Source organism: Falco biarmicus, chromosome 4 (assembly GCF_023638135.1).
Source record: "Falco biarmicus isolate bFalBia1 chromosome 4, bFalBia1.pri, whole genome shotgun sequence".
NCBI lineage: Eukaryota > Metazoa > Chordata > Aves > Falconiformes > Falconidae > Falco > Falco biarmicus.
The window spans coordinates 109,500,655-109,516,746 of NC_079291.1; the positions used below are offsets into that span (position 1 = coordinate 109,500,655).

Below are 16,092 nucleotides of genomic sequence, written 5' to 3' on the forward strand. Positions count from 1 at the left end.
AATCCCTGATGGGATATACTTCAGACAAAAGAAAGCTTATCCATCAGAAACTGTGGGTTTAGGCGTCACTTCCCCAGCATATTCACCTTCATGTTTTAAATACCCCAAGCATCTCATTCGCAACAGAATCTACCCCAAAACAATGACTGTCCAAAGGCAAAGGCTTGTCCTGTTAGGACTGTTCAAACCTCATGCTGTGTTGCAGAGGTCAGGTGTAACCCCAGCCTGCCGCTACACCACCGTCCCTGCCGGGCAGGCGGTAGGTGACTAGCACCAGTAAGCAAGGGCAGTACTGCCTGGGCTGCTGGGAGGGATGGCCTCTTTCTTCCAGAATAGCTTCCATCTGTTTTCACTTCTTGAAATTTTAACAAGAACAACCTGTCCCTGCAGATACGGGTGCTCTAAGTGCTAATTAAACTGATTGCAAGCCCGTCTCCCAGAAAGCATGCATTAGTGTCTTGATAGCAAATTAAGAGAGTTTGTTTTCCAGACACATTATGTAACATCTCAACAGATTTCTAATGTAAAAACTACCACTGAGAAAGACCATCCAAATCCTAAGTAGGTTTTACAATGCTCTCACTTTGGCTAACGTTTATCGCATCTCAATATATAACTAACGGTGGGCCCGCCACGGGACACGCACAATCCCTGCTGATTTGTTTATACCTAAATGGCTCCCAGCGATCCCTGGAGCAGCTGGCTATTTCTGACACACGAAGCCTGCCCTTCACCTCTCAACACAGGCCCAGCAGAGGACCGAACTGGCTTTCGTTGTGCATGCCCTGCTTACACTCCTTGCCATCTAGATCCATTTGGGCACACACTCTGGAAAATTCTGTATTTTCCACCAAATAACTGTGATTTCTCTTTCTACAGCCGTATTAAGGAACTGTGCCCCTCCACAAACTGCTGTTATTTGAGCAGTATCTAAGCTAAAATGCTTGAAAATGAAGCCAATATCAAGTCTTGTGTCATCAGCTTTCAGTTTCATTTTGGTTTACTTTCCAAATGTAAATGCACTGTGCATAGATTGTGTTGCATACATTTAAACTGGTGAAGGACCTATTTGTGCCATAATACTCTTTTGTTTTTTAAAGAACGTATCTAAGCGAGCCTTGGGGAAAATCTTGCTGAGCACTTTGGAATCCTGCCGTGACCCCCAACCTGGTAAGAAAATAAATCACGTGTAAAGATCAAGAATCACGGATGGGGGAAATACTAGATATATCATGAACAGATGAGTAGGAAAAAAATATTTCAAATACTGTGGGACAGGTGAGGGACAAAAGTACTATGCAAGAAGATTACCTATAGAAAGTGATGCTTTCCATATCAAAAACAGGAACACATCCAGGGCTTTTTTTAGCCAAATTTTAATTAGAGTGTGGACTTAGAGGAACAATTCAGTATCCCACTAGTGTCTGCAGGGCTTCATTGATATGATAAAGTGGAAAACACAACCAGGTACATAAGGCACCAATTTATCAGGTTTGCTACCCCACTGCGTGTTGTATTCCTCTGCTGCAACACAAACATGATACGTAAACCGGAATATTTCTGTAAAGAAACCAGATCAAACCTGCACTCCTCTAGTAATAGCCTTTTGTGTTCTTCTTACGAAAATTAAACTCACAAACTCCTCTCCCTTGACAACGGTCTGGTGTACCAGAGCTACCTCTGTAGGAACCATACAGGGATCACAGCCTGGAGGTTTAGGTTTGATTACTTTGTTCCTATTAGCAGAGCATTTGTACTTACCTTCAAGAAATGAACACCCTGTACCAAGCCTAAGAACATGCTTGTAATAGGCAGACGGCAGTCAAAGACACAATTATAAAAGACTATATGCGGCCTGAGGGTTTCATTTTGGAGAATATTATTAACAGTGATTTGGGGAGAATTACATACAACATTCTGGGGTTTGCAGTTTCAAAGCCTTGCTGTTGCTCATGTCCAGCAATTCTCCCAGAGCTAAGCTATGCTGTGCCGGCACGGCTGCAGACGAAGCACGGAAAAGGTGGCAAAGGCAGACCTTGGTGGGCTCCAGGCCACCACCACAGAGAGGAGCTGTACCTGAGCCACAGCTCAGGGGTTCTCCTGGTGAGAACAAGAGAGAGGTATCCACAGCACACAAATGTCCAGAAGGTACTACTGCTAATCCTGCAGAGGAACACTGACTGCAAGTGCTGCTGCTGAAACAAACTACCTCCCTCTGTAGCTGCAGCACAGCTCAGCTTCCTAAAATGACCCCAACAACTGAAGTCACCTTGTGCAGCGCTCTGTCCCTTCTGCATCACAATTGCCATAAACTTCTCTGCTTTGCCATCTTCTCTGCTTTCAATTTTCTGGCTGTGCACTCAACTTAAGGAGATTTCCTAAGTCTTTGCAATCAAACCTCTTCTTCCTCTTTGACAAGACTAAGTGGATGGTTGGATGGACAGCTCTTCATTGTGACATGAAACAGTCTTTGTTCACACAAGTGTATGAGGACTCAGTGAGCAGTGAATGACGCAAGAGAACCAGTAAAGAAAACAGTTCCACTCACATTTTTATAGGAACGGGAATTCATTATTTGGTCTCAAAATTTAGACGTGCTATGGTAATCACTTGACATGGCACCTAGGAACAAAAGAGTTTGTGTCAATGATTGCTAAACTGCAACTCTCTTTTTTCAACTTATAATCTTTGCCATTTTCTTTTAAAAGGAAAAGCCCACCTATTTGAAGTCCTAGATACTCTTTACCACGAGCTGACAGCCTGTGAAGCCTTACAAAGCCAGCCTCTGGAGAAGGCGCAGAGTTGCCAGTCCTTGTCTAACCCACTGGTCATCTCGTGCTGAGCAGCAGCGCCAGCTACAACCCGCCGAATAACGGTCCTTGTTCATTCAAACGTGTGATGAATGAGTAAGATTTGTCCAATTCAAGAGAGCTGAGTAATGGACAAGAGTAACAGAATAATTCAGCCACGGAATCAAAGGTATGCTGCTGCCGGGAAGAGCGCCAGGTCCCCCGCTATGTCACAGCCCTCCCTGATGTGAACGAGCATCCACGACAACATGAGGATTACGTAGCCACATCGGTCTCTGACGGAAGCCTAAGCATCCTTGTGTGATGGCCCTGTAACTGTATTGGTCAACGAGATAAAAACCATTCCAAATACACTGACCTGACCTGTGTAGATTTACGACCCTGGTCACACGCTGGCTGGGCACAATTTCTAGCTGTTGTGATAGCTCAGTTCAAAAGCAAGAAGCAGCCTATGTCACCGCTGGCACGTAAACTGCTCCCTTAGCATACAAGCGACAAAATGACTGTGTTTTGAACATACACACGAGTGTAAGCCAGTAGTGCAAGTTTTAAGGGCTCATGTATAAAACATGTTTGTGTGTGTGTGTGTATTTGTGATTCAATTATTCACCTTATTTAACTCTGAACATAGGTTTTGTTATTGCTCTGCTGAATTTTATATTTGCCATTACGGTGCCTTAGAAATCTGCAGCATTCTTTCCTGACGATAGTCTTAGACTTTACACCAAAAGTTAAATTTAACTGCTTGAAATAGGTACAAGGCAATTGTTCCCAGGCTCTTAGGGAAAGGGAGGGTTGAAAAATTCACTTTGCAACAGCTGCCATTGTGGCGTTAGCAAACAAAACATGCAGCACACAATTTTGTTCTCTCATTTCATTTCCCTCAATGCAACTGCAGAGACGCAAAGCTAGGCCCTGCTTGCAGGCAAATTAATGCAAAATGCTGGGCCTAATCATGGTGCCACATAACATTTTAATCAGCAATAAAGTAACTCCTGAGGGCCAAAGTAAAAAAAATAGGTTGCTTCCAAGATGCTTTTGCTGTTTCGTTCAACTATCAAACACAGAAACTAAAGAAGCAGAGTTATCAAATGATCCAATGCAATTTACATTATTAAAAGATGCACTGTAGATCTTTTAAGAATTTGAAGTGATTTGCCCATAATAACACCAGCAGTGAAATACGACCATTCAATTCAGAACGGTGCATACATTAATTTTTTCCCATGAAAAAGGTTTTCGTACAGGAATAAGGTCCGTACCACAAAGCAATCTGGGGAATAAGAAGATTTGTATTCCTTCCTATTCGTAACACACTGTACAGATTACACACACCTCCATCCAAGATTGTGATACATCACTTAGCATTTAGAGCCATGCTGATAACAAAAATTCGCAATAGATATTTTCATTTCATTTTAGAGGAAGAAAAATACAGTGTTTTGCAAACAATGGAACAAACTCTGTTCAAGATGGTTTACCTGTTTGGTTTTTTTCTACTTTAACAGAGGAAGATTTTAAGAATAGATATATATTTTTAGTGTAGATTTTTCATAAATATAAATTAGACATGACGTATCATAGTGCAATATTCACCCTGTAAGAAAGAAAACTGTATACTAATACTAAATATGTCACTAACATAATACTAAGCATAATATACTTGGTATATACTAAACTATATGCTAATATTATATACTATAAAAACTATACACTAGATGTGCAACAGATAAAAATTAAAATGAGCAGAAGTTAGCTCCCTGCTTGGGCTCATTTCCTGAAAAACCAAGAGCTAGTATCAGCTGCTGCTTTGTGCAGCTCTCTTGGACTTTCCCAGGAACACTCTATATGTGCAGAGAGAGAAAATGCCAGCAAATCGTTACGTAAGCATGATGTGTGTGTACAATTAGCAGAAGAGACACCTCAGAAATGGGATTATAATGCAAGTACGCTCCTGATTATGGATACTCTCACGTACTGCAGGATCCTTTCATCATTCAGCTCAGTATTGTTTGCTGTATCCACCCTGTCTATATATACACGTGTTATTTCTATTATATATACTTATGCATACCTTAAGATTGCTGTGCTAATTTTATACTTTCGGTAACGTTTTAACCACTGAGTTTCCACTTCACTTTCTAATATATTTCCAGAAATTTAGACTATTAAGTAAATGTCCTAATGCCAAAACGGGGGAGAAGCAATATAACCTGAGTCCTGCCCAGCTTATCCAAGCTGCAGTGGGACTGTAACTGGAGACTAGAAAATGTCACTAGAAACCTAAACTGGTGTTAGGGAGGATGTAAATAGTTCAGACAAAAGGAGGGTTTTGTGAATAAATAAATAGCATTTAACTGATATGAGAAGCGGCAAAATCATATCTTGCAAAGTTAGCTTCAAATACTGTAATGTTTCTATTTCTTTAAGAAATGCCTATATCAGGTTCATTGCTGATACATCAGCATATGCTGATTAATCCTTTAATAATAAAAGCTGATTATTTTAACTCCAGGAAGTAATTAATATAGAGCAAGTCAGACTTGCAGTATTTTCATAAGAAGAATCTGTTCTTCAGGTGGATCAAGAAGCAGTCCTCAGTCAAATTCCTGCTAGAAATCAGAGGCAAAGCACAGCCCTGTACTTTGAAAGACCTTCATTCGTGACCTTAAAATTGATTTTTTTCTTAAACACTTTTACCTTAATGTTTTATACTGAGCCTGTCAGCAGTGCTGCTGAGGCTGCTAAATATTTCATATGAAGCTGTATAAATACGTGACTTTGAATCAATGGAATTGAGGAACTTCTAGCTCAGCCTTAAAAGCAGGTAGACTGCCACATTTTGATTTACTATGTGGAACGTGTTCAAAAGACGCTGTACAGTAATCCTGGGAAGCAAACCCAAATCTCTGGGTTTTCTTAAAGACTTAGCTCATTGAGTCAAGTGAGCTACATTGTTTGGGTGTTTTTTTTCTTTTTTTTATATAATTTCTTGCCTTTTTGAGTGTTGGGATTGTTTCCAGATAACCAGAAAACTGAAATATCTAATCAAGTCTCATTAATAGCCTCACTATATTTCAAAGGCTAATAATGGAGCAGTTATTACGCACACTGTTGGCTGCATAACAAACTCCTCTGAACAACTGGAGCAATCCTCACAGCCACATACTCTGCAATTGCTTATCTTGGACATATAAGATCATAGATTTGCACAAACTAGTACTTGCTTTACAGGGAACGTATACCAAGTTTAAATCGACTTTGTAAAAAAAATTCCCTATATGACAACAATGGAAAAGAGAACAAAGAACACTCAAAAGCCTTCCATTTAAGAAGTACAACCACAAATCTGTATCTTGCATCTCTGCAAACGTTTTGTTTTGTTGTATGTTCACCAAATGGTAATAAATGGCCATTGGCTTGCATCTTAACTTCTCAGTAAAGAAAAATATCACAGATTGAGTGCACGTGCTGTAAACACAAGTGCAGTTGCCCATCTAAAATTTGGCATAAGCAGACAAAGGCCATCACAGCATGCCTCCCCAGCATTTCTTTGTTCAGTAGGAAAACCAGTTTGGAGGAGTACGCGTGACATGTTATACCAGCTGGGACCTGAGCCTGCTGTACAGCTTCCAACTTAGGGTTACTTAGGTCTTGCCTGTAATAAGTAGTTTTTCAGTTAGAAAGGCAATGGGCATCTATAAAAGGACTAAAGTAACCTAATTACGCTGGCTTTGAGGCATGCTGGTTGAACTCTGGCCTCACACCATGCTCAAGATTTTCTCCTCTCCCCAACATGTTAATTCCTCATTCCGTAGATTTTTATTTTCTTTCTCAAGAATAATCCCATTCTTACAGAAAGGACAGTTTGTTTCATGCCATGTGTATCTGCTGGGGAATCCTTAACGTAATTCATCCTAACAAAAAAGTTTTTCTTCATCACCTCTTCTCCATGTCCTTTCCTCCTTCTTGCCTTGCAGAGCAATAAATCCGTCAGGCTCCCAGATTTTGTACTTTAAGACTGGTGTCCAGTTTTTTCCTTGAATGAGCTTCCAGGAGTGTTCTCAGCACTCCTAACCCTCATTCCTACAAGTCTCAGGGAACGTGCCCTTTCTCCTGCTCACTTGTCCCCTAAACCTGCTGGTCTAGCTCTCACAGACCTTACGTATATACTGTGTTTGCATTTCCTTCACCTTCGAGATGGTTCAACATTACATCTCCACAAATCATCATCAGACTTGCTTTCTTAGCAGACGCCATCTTAATTTATCAATTGTCTATTAAAACTGCAAATCAGCCTTAACAAGGAAGCTGGGACGTGTCCTCTGCTGGATCTCCACTGTGTTTCCACAAAACCAGCTTTTTGATTTGACTTCATTCCCAAACTACTTTCTCCTCCCAGTGCCCTCCAAACTTACCCTTTGGCATATTTCTCTCTGAGATAACCTCAGGGTCTGCACATTTCTACCACAAGTTACATTTTTCAAGAAGAGTTTCCTCCTCCCATTATTTTTTACTTTATATGAGGTATTAACTCTCAGCAAATTAAACTCCACCTGATATATAAAGTTATTCAATAATTGTCTGATTTATTTGCATCGAAGCTCTCTCTGAAGTCCTGGCAGTGACCGCTCATCACAGATGTTACACTGATTCACCAAAGTTTTGCACCAAACCAGTGTGGCCACCTCCAGCTAGAGATGCTCCAAGGTGTTGCTGGCATTTGTGCACGCTTTTAGAAGTAAAAAAATCCTTGGCATGGATACTTTTAAATGTGCTGAATTTGTTGGAATTAAATCTCCTCCCTTTAATGATACTGTCCATTAATCTACCACATGGTACGCTGCGGTGATGAAAGGCTGCTCAGATTCCATTCTTTGTTTCCACCTTCCCGTTAAGAAGGGAACACTTTCAAACAGCACTGCGTAAAATAGAATTGCTTGGTATGACAGGATGACAATAAACTTGCACAGCATGTGTGTGACACATCACATTACCAGCCAAAGGATTTCCCCCAGACTTATAATTTCATGGAGTTTAAGACACTGAATCCTTTAATATTTACATTATCTTATTTGCTTAATAGTTTTATGTGTAATTCTGCAAAATGCAAAGCTATAGAGCATGTTTCTTAGTGTGAAATTCAATTGAAAATCATCTTCATTTCCCAAATTACACTTTACTTTCAAAAGGCTAGGATTTTCAGAGCTCCAGTTTGCTTTCTATTCTACTTTTCTGGCTCTTCTAATGTGCTAGCAGAAACATCCTTACCCACTTCCCGTGGTGTTTGGCAGCCCTAAACTGTGGCTGTTGCAGGCAACTGGGTGGGCTGAATGTGTTTCTTTTCTGTTTCTTTGGGGATGTTACCAGACTTTTCTGAGCCCAGCTTCCTCCCTGAAAATGAGGAAGACAGTCAGCATTCCCCATCTCCACCTCCAGCCAGCAGATGACACCAGCTGAGCATCACCCATTTCAGCGACACATGTACGTATCCTCAGTGGAGTATCCATGGGCGGTGAGTCACTGCGCTAGGCCAGCTGCTCAGCGGCGGTGGGAACCCTGGGGAGGCTGAGAGGCACTTTTCTGGCATTCCTCAGCATGCCGAAATAGTTCACCTTCACTTGGTCCCCTCGGTACTTTTCAAATTAACATTTGGCCTTTGAAGCTGAAAGTATCAGACACGGCACCCAGACAGAGGTACTCGGGCTCTTAGAAGACCTCACCCTTAGCAAGGCCAAATCGCTTTCTTTTACGCAGCTCCCTCTCTTCTTCACTTTGGAGGGGTGTCTGCATTAGAACAAACCTCCCCGAATTGAGACTCACTTCTGAAATGACATTATTTCCTAAAATGCTGATATTTTTTCTGAGTTGTAACCATTTCAGATTCCCTCTCTTAGGAATTGTCTCTTCCTAGACTTAATTCCCTATCCATTTCCAAACTGCATTAACAACAGAACAAAAGACAACAATGAAAAGGCACCGAGGAAATTCCAGAAATCCTAGCTGGCGTTTCAGAAGTCACCAGCCAGACATCAAAGTCAATTCATGACCAGTTTTCCTCCCACCAACACCACTACATTTTTGTCTAATGAAACTCACAAAAGGATAGTAGAGTGTCAGAATCAGTAGACAAAGGTCTGCTTAAATTTCCGCATTTGCCAAAACCTGGAGCACAGCATACAGATCGCTGTTTATTTTTAAGTTCAATAATAGCCTAGGAAATAAAAAAGCATGAATTCAGCATACTAATGCATGCTTTAGAGAGTGCAGGCTTGGTATATTTGCCATTCAAATTTGTGAACAAAACAGCCCTTACTTAGTTCAGACTTCACCAGAAAACTTTGTTAATGAAAGTTTAACTGCTTCCACACATCAGCTGTCCGTGAGCTCACTGCAACAGCTGGTTAGCACATCTGCCTCGGACAAAGTGAACCCTTGCTTTTCATAAAGCCACCAACATAAAGATAGCACAGGCACAGTCCAGCACCCGCAGGCTGCGACAGTGACACATGGGCACCCTGTAGGTGAGCCACCCTTGGGTGAGCTTTCAGTGTGACACCGAGTGCCATGGATGCTGTGAAATGGAAATCCATGATCCTGCAAGTCCATTCTTTCCATCGACTATTACTTGGAAAATGCAGCTGCATTACAGGATTTGTCACAAATACAAGCTCACATGACAGCGTTGGTAAAGAAAGTGTAGTTGGAATTCAGCAATTTCAAGTGCTGAAGCAGCTAATTAGCATAACCAGGCCTTGGCCCTTGCCTAGCCCTACCTAATCCAAGGCTGGTGTAAAACTTGGTCAGGTTAATCAGGAGGAGAATAGAGAAAACATAGATGATCAATGCGTGCACACAGGTCCTCTCAGAAACAGAGGTGTTTTTAGAAAAAATAATATATGTGACTAGGAATTGCTTGTTCCAAGACTAACCATGCTTGAAGAAGTGAGTTGGGTGGGGAGGAGATGGTGATCCGAGGAGGAGCTTGGAATCAAGGCAGAGACTGGAACCGAATAGATGCATCAACTGGGACAGAGTCAGGTGATGGATTTGCAGAACTGACACGACCAAAGGAAACTTCTAAAAACTTCAGACGTTGACTAATGGTTTGATAAGTGTCTATAGGCTGTGCTGCACCCCTTTGCTCTCTGCCACTCGGTGGGGTGGTGGCCCAGCTCTGAGCCGGGGTGAAAGCAAGCCTGGTGGTACCCGCGGCTGTGGGAACACTCCCATTAACAAGCGTGCCCCCGCGCCTGCCACGGCAGGGGGGTGCCGATCCTGATCCTTCAGGCTGTGCTGGGGAGGGGAGGTGCACGAGCCCCACTGTGGGGACTACAAAACAGAGACCTTCCTGAGGAGATGGCGGAGGGTGAGCATCCCAGGGTGTTACCCAGGCTGCAAGCACTGCACGGCTCATCCTGCCAAAGGACAATCTGTGCCAACTAGCCTAAAGCTGGCTACCACGTTTCTCAGAACCAATCCCTTACTCTGTGAGCTCAGTGTACATCAAGCTTAAAAAATACTATAACACATTGTGTAGTAACACCCCTTTACGTACCAGTGAGTTAACTTATCTTTGTCAAGGAGTAAACAAGGACTGTAGGATGACATTGAAAAATTATCAGTATTCAAGTGGTTTCACCCACGTCCTCACTGCAAAGCAAAAAGGTCATAAGAGCTGAGTGTGCTATTATAGTTAGGGGCAATTTCTGTAGTTGAAGGTTTTACTGTTGGATAGTTCTGGTTTTGCTGATTATTTCTCATTGATTTTTTTTTCCACTACATGTGGGGAAAAAAGTTCTCTAAGAAAGGTGAGGTCCAGTATTTTGCGAGGGATTTTCTACCTCTGAAGGTTGCCAAAAAATAGAAAAAAAAGAGAAAATATATGGAAGGCGAGACGATTCAACCTACACATACCATTTAGATTTTAAAATGTTATATTTAAATAAAGAATATGCAATACTCACGGGAGCATCCTTTTTGTTTTTCAGCTAATCTTGGAATTAAATTCATTGCACTCTCACAGTACTAGCGCAGCATACGCAGCAGTACTGCTTGCCTTCTTGTCAAGCACTGCAGCTCCTACCAGCAGAAATCAGCTCTGGGGATGACAGGAGAAGTCAGCACGGCTGCTAATTGCTTATGAACAAACATCTGTCATGCCCAGGGCTGAGACATACCACTGACTCATCTACCAAGGGATTGATAGTCACCCAAAAATGTCACCAGGTTTTGAGAGTCGTTTGAAAGTCACTCTCAAATGGGCTCACATTTTAAACCTAATAGCCTCCTGGGCCCTTCTCTGAGCCCTGCCATCAACAGCATGTAGCACATCCTACTGCCATGGAAACCATTTCTAGGTCACCTTTACATAACAGTGTGGAGAAAGCATCTTATCACCAACTCCACCATTAAAGCACACTCCTTCTCAATGAAGATTGCAGTAACCAACTCAACATTTACTGTAATTACACATAATAAGCCACAAACAAAGAGAAATACTCTCTCCAGCATAAAGATGGGAACATGCATACCACGCAGGAGGTCTTGGCTCAGACCCTGTTGTTATACTTCTGGTCTTTTAGCGAGGGGAGCAAAATGACTGCCTGATCCTATGAGTCCATTTTGTAACCCAAGATGTGTAACAGCTTGGGTGAAACTAATTCTGTAGAGAACATCACTAACACTGGAGAGAACCTACCAAGAGAGAAAACGCAGCTGGAGCTGCTTTTACATATGTGGCTGGAGCTACGTATAAATAAAACTGACAGAACCAGTAATTTCAGTCACAAAATCAAATTTAAGAAGCCATTGAACTGAGCGACAATATATCGAGTAGAGACAGAAAAGAGACGAGAAACATTTCAAATCCTGAAATACAGAAATATTTCAGGACATAAGAAAAAATTACATAGCTGATTCTTTTCTGTTCAGGGAATACATAAGAGTTACTGATGCAGGAGTAAGAAACTGAATTTTTACAGCAATTGTTAGTGAACACTAATTAATTATTTTAAGTACAGAACCAGTATGTTCAGATCTGTGAAGGAAGTGTCTTTAGCAAGATAGAACTTGGAAAGGAAACCTAGGAAGAAAGATAAACAAAGTTTTCCTATTACATTGATAAATATGTGAATTTTACTTCTGTGGTGATGATTTTAGCAACAATGAATTGCTCTCAAAAATGTAATCTTGAATTTACACTGCAGGACTTCTAGCTTATGTGCAGGGCACAGCCTTCCATTCCAACAGCCACAAATCCTCAAGAAGGACATTCATATTTATAGCTATCATTTGTTTCATTTCTTGCAACCACTGGGTTTGTCATGGTTTTTTTCCCCTGATGGAGAAGCAGAACAGCTTATCTAGCAGCCACCATTTCATAAAAGGGAATTGTTGCAAGTCATGGTAGACTGACCTCAACTTATACTATTATTGCATTGACTGTACAAGTCATTCCCAAACTCGAGAGCTACAGCATGACAGAGATCACAAGCAATTAACAAGTACAGGGAGAGAGGAAAAAAATACAGCTGAGACTCTGAAATAAAACATATTTGACAATGCTAAGACTACTGAAAAGGAGATTCTGCTGACAAGAACTGTACAAGAAAAAGCTCTCTAGAATATGTGGAAGGAGAGGGTGAAATTTCCTTGTCTCCTGTACAGACAAGGATGTCGCCAAATGTGGAACTGAGACCATGTTGACAAGGTGAAACTGAGAAAAGTGAAGGACAATTTTTCAAACAACTGAAAAGTCAAAGTTACTTCAATATTGCATACAAATGCAGCGCTACATTATCACTATTATTTTAGGAGTCTAGAATATGAAGGATTTCATAATAGGTTAGGATAAAAACCCACTTACTCCTTTTCTGAGGAATGTTTCTGAAGGTATGTTACTAGAACTGGGATTAGTATTGGGAAAAGGCTGTGAAAATTCATTATGGAGAACATACATCAATATAATTAAATATACATTTAAATATAGATTACCGACTGATAAATTATATGAGGAATAACAAATCACCATGCTTGTTTGTGCAATAAAACCATTCACAGGGTTATTAGATCAAATATTTGAGCAACCTATTTAACTATAAATAATTAAATATACCATAGGCCACTGAAAGGCTGACTCATCGCTAGAGGAGCACGGAGGAACACAAAGACACAGGGTTTGCACTCAACGCTGTATATTCACTGTAATGGGAAGACACCCTCCCTCGCACAGTCAGTCTGGATAATCCAGTAGCCGTGGTGCTCACCTGGGAAAGGTGGAGCTGAAACCCAAACATGTGCTTTGATTCAAGAGGGACTTGAACCATGACCTTTTTGAACCTAGACGAAGGCCCACAGCACCCCGGGCCGCACCAGCCAGAGCATTGCTAGCGGGCCGAGGCAGTGATCCTTCCCCTCGGCTCAGCACCGGTGGGAGATCTGGGGTGCTGGGTCCAGTGCTGGGCTCCCAGTACCAGGCAGTCCTCTCGGAACTGCTGAAGCCAACCCAGCAGAGGCCACAACAGCATTTTAGGGAGTGAAGCCCCTGATGTACAAGGAGCGGCTGAGAGAGACGAGGCTGCTCAGTCCAGAGAGCTGAAGGCTCAGGGGGAACCTCACCGACGAGCAGAAACGGCTGATGCAGGCAGTAATGAAGGCAGAGGCAGATTCCTCCCCGACACCCATCAACATGGCACCAGGCACAAACTGAAATACAAGAAATTCCACCTAAACATAAGGAGATTTTTTTTTTTTTTTTTTTTACTGTAAGGGGGGTCAAACATGCAACAGGTTGCCCAGGGACGTTGCAGTCTCCAGCCTTGAAGCTACTCAAAGCACAACTGGACATGGGAGGACCCTGCTGCAGCTGACCGTGCTCTGAGCATGGCAGTCAGACTAGATCATCACCAGAGGGCCCCTCCAGCCCCAACTGGTCTGTGATTCTCACAGCCTCTTACAAATAGAGATGAACGTCACTACAGCTGGCGTTCTGTCACAGCACCCTCAAAACTGGCCGGCTGCAACAAGGCTTTTACCACCCCATCCCAGGTTAACTTCAATAAGGAGTCCCCACACCTTGCCCCAGCACGGCCACCAACCCCCCACAAGGTTTCATCAGGTCATCTACTGCCTGGGCTGTTTCTCCATCCCCTTCAGGCCAGCCCACCCTGCTCCTTGCCTCTGCTGCGTCCAGGTTCTTCCTTCTCCAGCTGCTCTCCCAGCCAGCCTCTCCTCACCCAGGCCCCCTGCTTCTCCCAGGGCCTCTCCTCATCTCTCCTACATCCAGGGTGCTCTCCCTCTCCTTCTTCTGGGTCTCTCTTCATCCAGAGCTCCTCTTCCAGCCCCCTTAGAGGTATTTAACTACTTTGTAGGAACCAGCCACAGCTGCACATTATCCACGTCAGCCAGCCCGCTGCCCCTGAAGCCAGCCCACAGCTGTATATTATCAATGTTAATTAACCTGCCTTCATTCCTCTACAGTGTTCTTCATTATTACCATCATGAACAGGGAGAGTATTACAGAAAATATACAACAAGAAAGCAACGTGACAGCAGAAGAGCCGGTGACTACCACAGCATAGGAAGTGTGTCCCTCACCTACCAGAAAGTCTACCCTTGGCTTGAACTGTTTCACTTCAACTGAATCTCATTTTGTGATGGAAAAAAAACCAATGTCATGAGGAATCCTACCCTGTTTTAGAATTTAGAAGCCTTTAAAACTAAAAAAATTGGCAATACAAAAACCTTGGGTTTCTTTATTCTTTTGCTCATGCAATCAAACAGCGACTCCAAGTTTACTATTCTGTTTATATTTTTTAAGGAAAAGGAAGCTTAGAACTAAGTAGTAATAAGAATTTTTAAAGCCATTTAAAATCTTACAAGACATTTGATATTGCCTTATAAGCAAGCAGAAACAGACTTAAAAATCCATACACAGGCCCATATACTACTGCTACAAAAATATGGCAAGAGCTAACTCCAGCAATTTATATGAAAAAGCTGGAAATTCCTTGTTACAGACTCCAGATTCACTTCATTCCTGCACAGATGAATAAACTCTGTAAACAGTTTTATAGCTGTATCTGCTGTTGAATGATAACATTATGGAGACATGGTCATAACTTCTGCTGAAAATAAACAGCTGGAGATCTTTGAAGGATAGTGGAATTGTAGTTCAGCCTTTGACTGGCTCATAAATTGTCACACAAGCAAACAGCAAATATAAGTCGCATTTTCCTTTCTTTCTTTCTTCCCTATCACTCCTCGCCCAGCCAATGCCACATAAAAATTTCCATATAAATTATAGCAGGTATGGACACAGGAATGCTGACAAGCCACTTCATGGTCCTTCTACAACCACGTAACAGCACAGAAGTGCTAAATAGATCCCAAAAAAGGATCTTTGGAAGCATTTTACACAAATATGAGAAGGAAAATTAACCATAATAGACAAGTCATTCAGATGTAAGTTTAATTTTTCATATCAAGTGGATAAGAAAGAATCAGAAAATGTCCTTAGGAATTGGCATGCTATGTTCACACACATGCACTATATATATATGATTAAATACAAGGTAATTTTGCTACTCAAACAATTTGAGCATTGTATGTTCATATTTGTTCCATTTAAGCATCAATGCCAATGTAATGATCAATTCCTTAGCTACATCTAGAGCCCTTAGTCACTCACTTGACCCTTCTCGGTTCCAGGTCCCCCAGTATTCACTATTTCCTTTGACCTTAGCTTTTACACTGGGAGAATAAATGGTTGTCTGCTGGGCAGAAGGCAGATAAGGGCTATTTCCCAATAAACAGCTTCTATATTGCCTGCTCAAGGGCACCTACCTGTCTCAGTGCTTTACTGTTTGGTTCTGTAACTCTCATTCGTCTTTGTGCTCTAAAATGCATACAGCATTTATTATGAACCAACCCATAAAACACCCACACATAAACCACAGTAAGCTATATGGGAAATTGGCTCCTCACAAGTGAAATCTCCCTGTCTAATTGTGTTTTACCAGTCCATAGTCTCTTATTTCTCTGACCAGAGTAAACATCAGACATGCAAGAACAAGAGAACATTTATTTTTATACCGTGTGCAGAAACAGTATTTGAGAAGCATAACAGCAGAGACACTTGCATTTGAAAAGTCAATGCAAGATAAGGACAGCAAGCGTGTTCCTTTTCTTGGTAAACTGGTGGCACTGATACATTCAAAACAACAGTAACTCATCAGGTCAGTCACATTGTGCCAAATGATGGAGTTTTAAGAACACCGGT

At 41.9% G+C, this 16,092-nt stretch overlaps 1 protein-coding gene across 2 annotated transcripts in view; it reads left to right on the plus strand.

The window, feature by feature from the left end:
• EFCC1 (EF-hand and coiled-coil domain containing 1) overlaps positions 1-10,699 on the plus strand; it is a 61,310-nt gene extending 50,611 nt beyond the window's left edge. For both annotated transcript variants that reach the window (XM_056336377.1, XM_056336378.1), the window contains 2 exons: positions 1,101-1,170; positions 2,709-10,699. In XM_056336377.1, coding sequence (XP_056192352.1) covers positions 1,101-1,170; positions 2,709-2,842 — 204 coding nt within the window. In that variant the 3' untranslated portion in view covers positions 2,843-10,699. The remainder of the gene's footprint in view (positions 1-1,100; positions 1,171-2,708) is intronic.
• Positions 10,700-16,092: the final 5,393 nt, after the last annotated feature.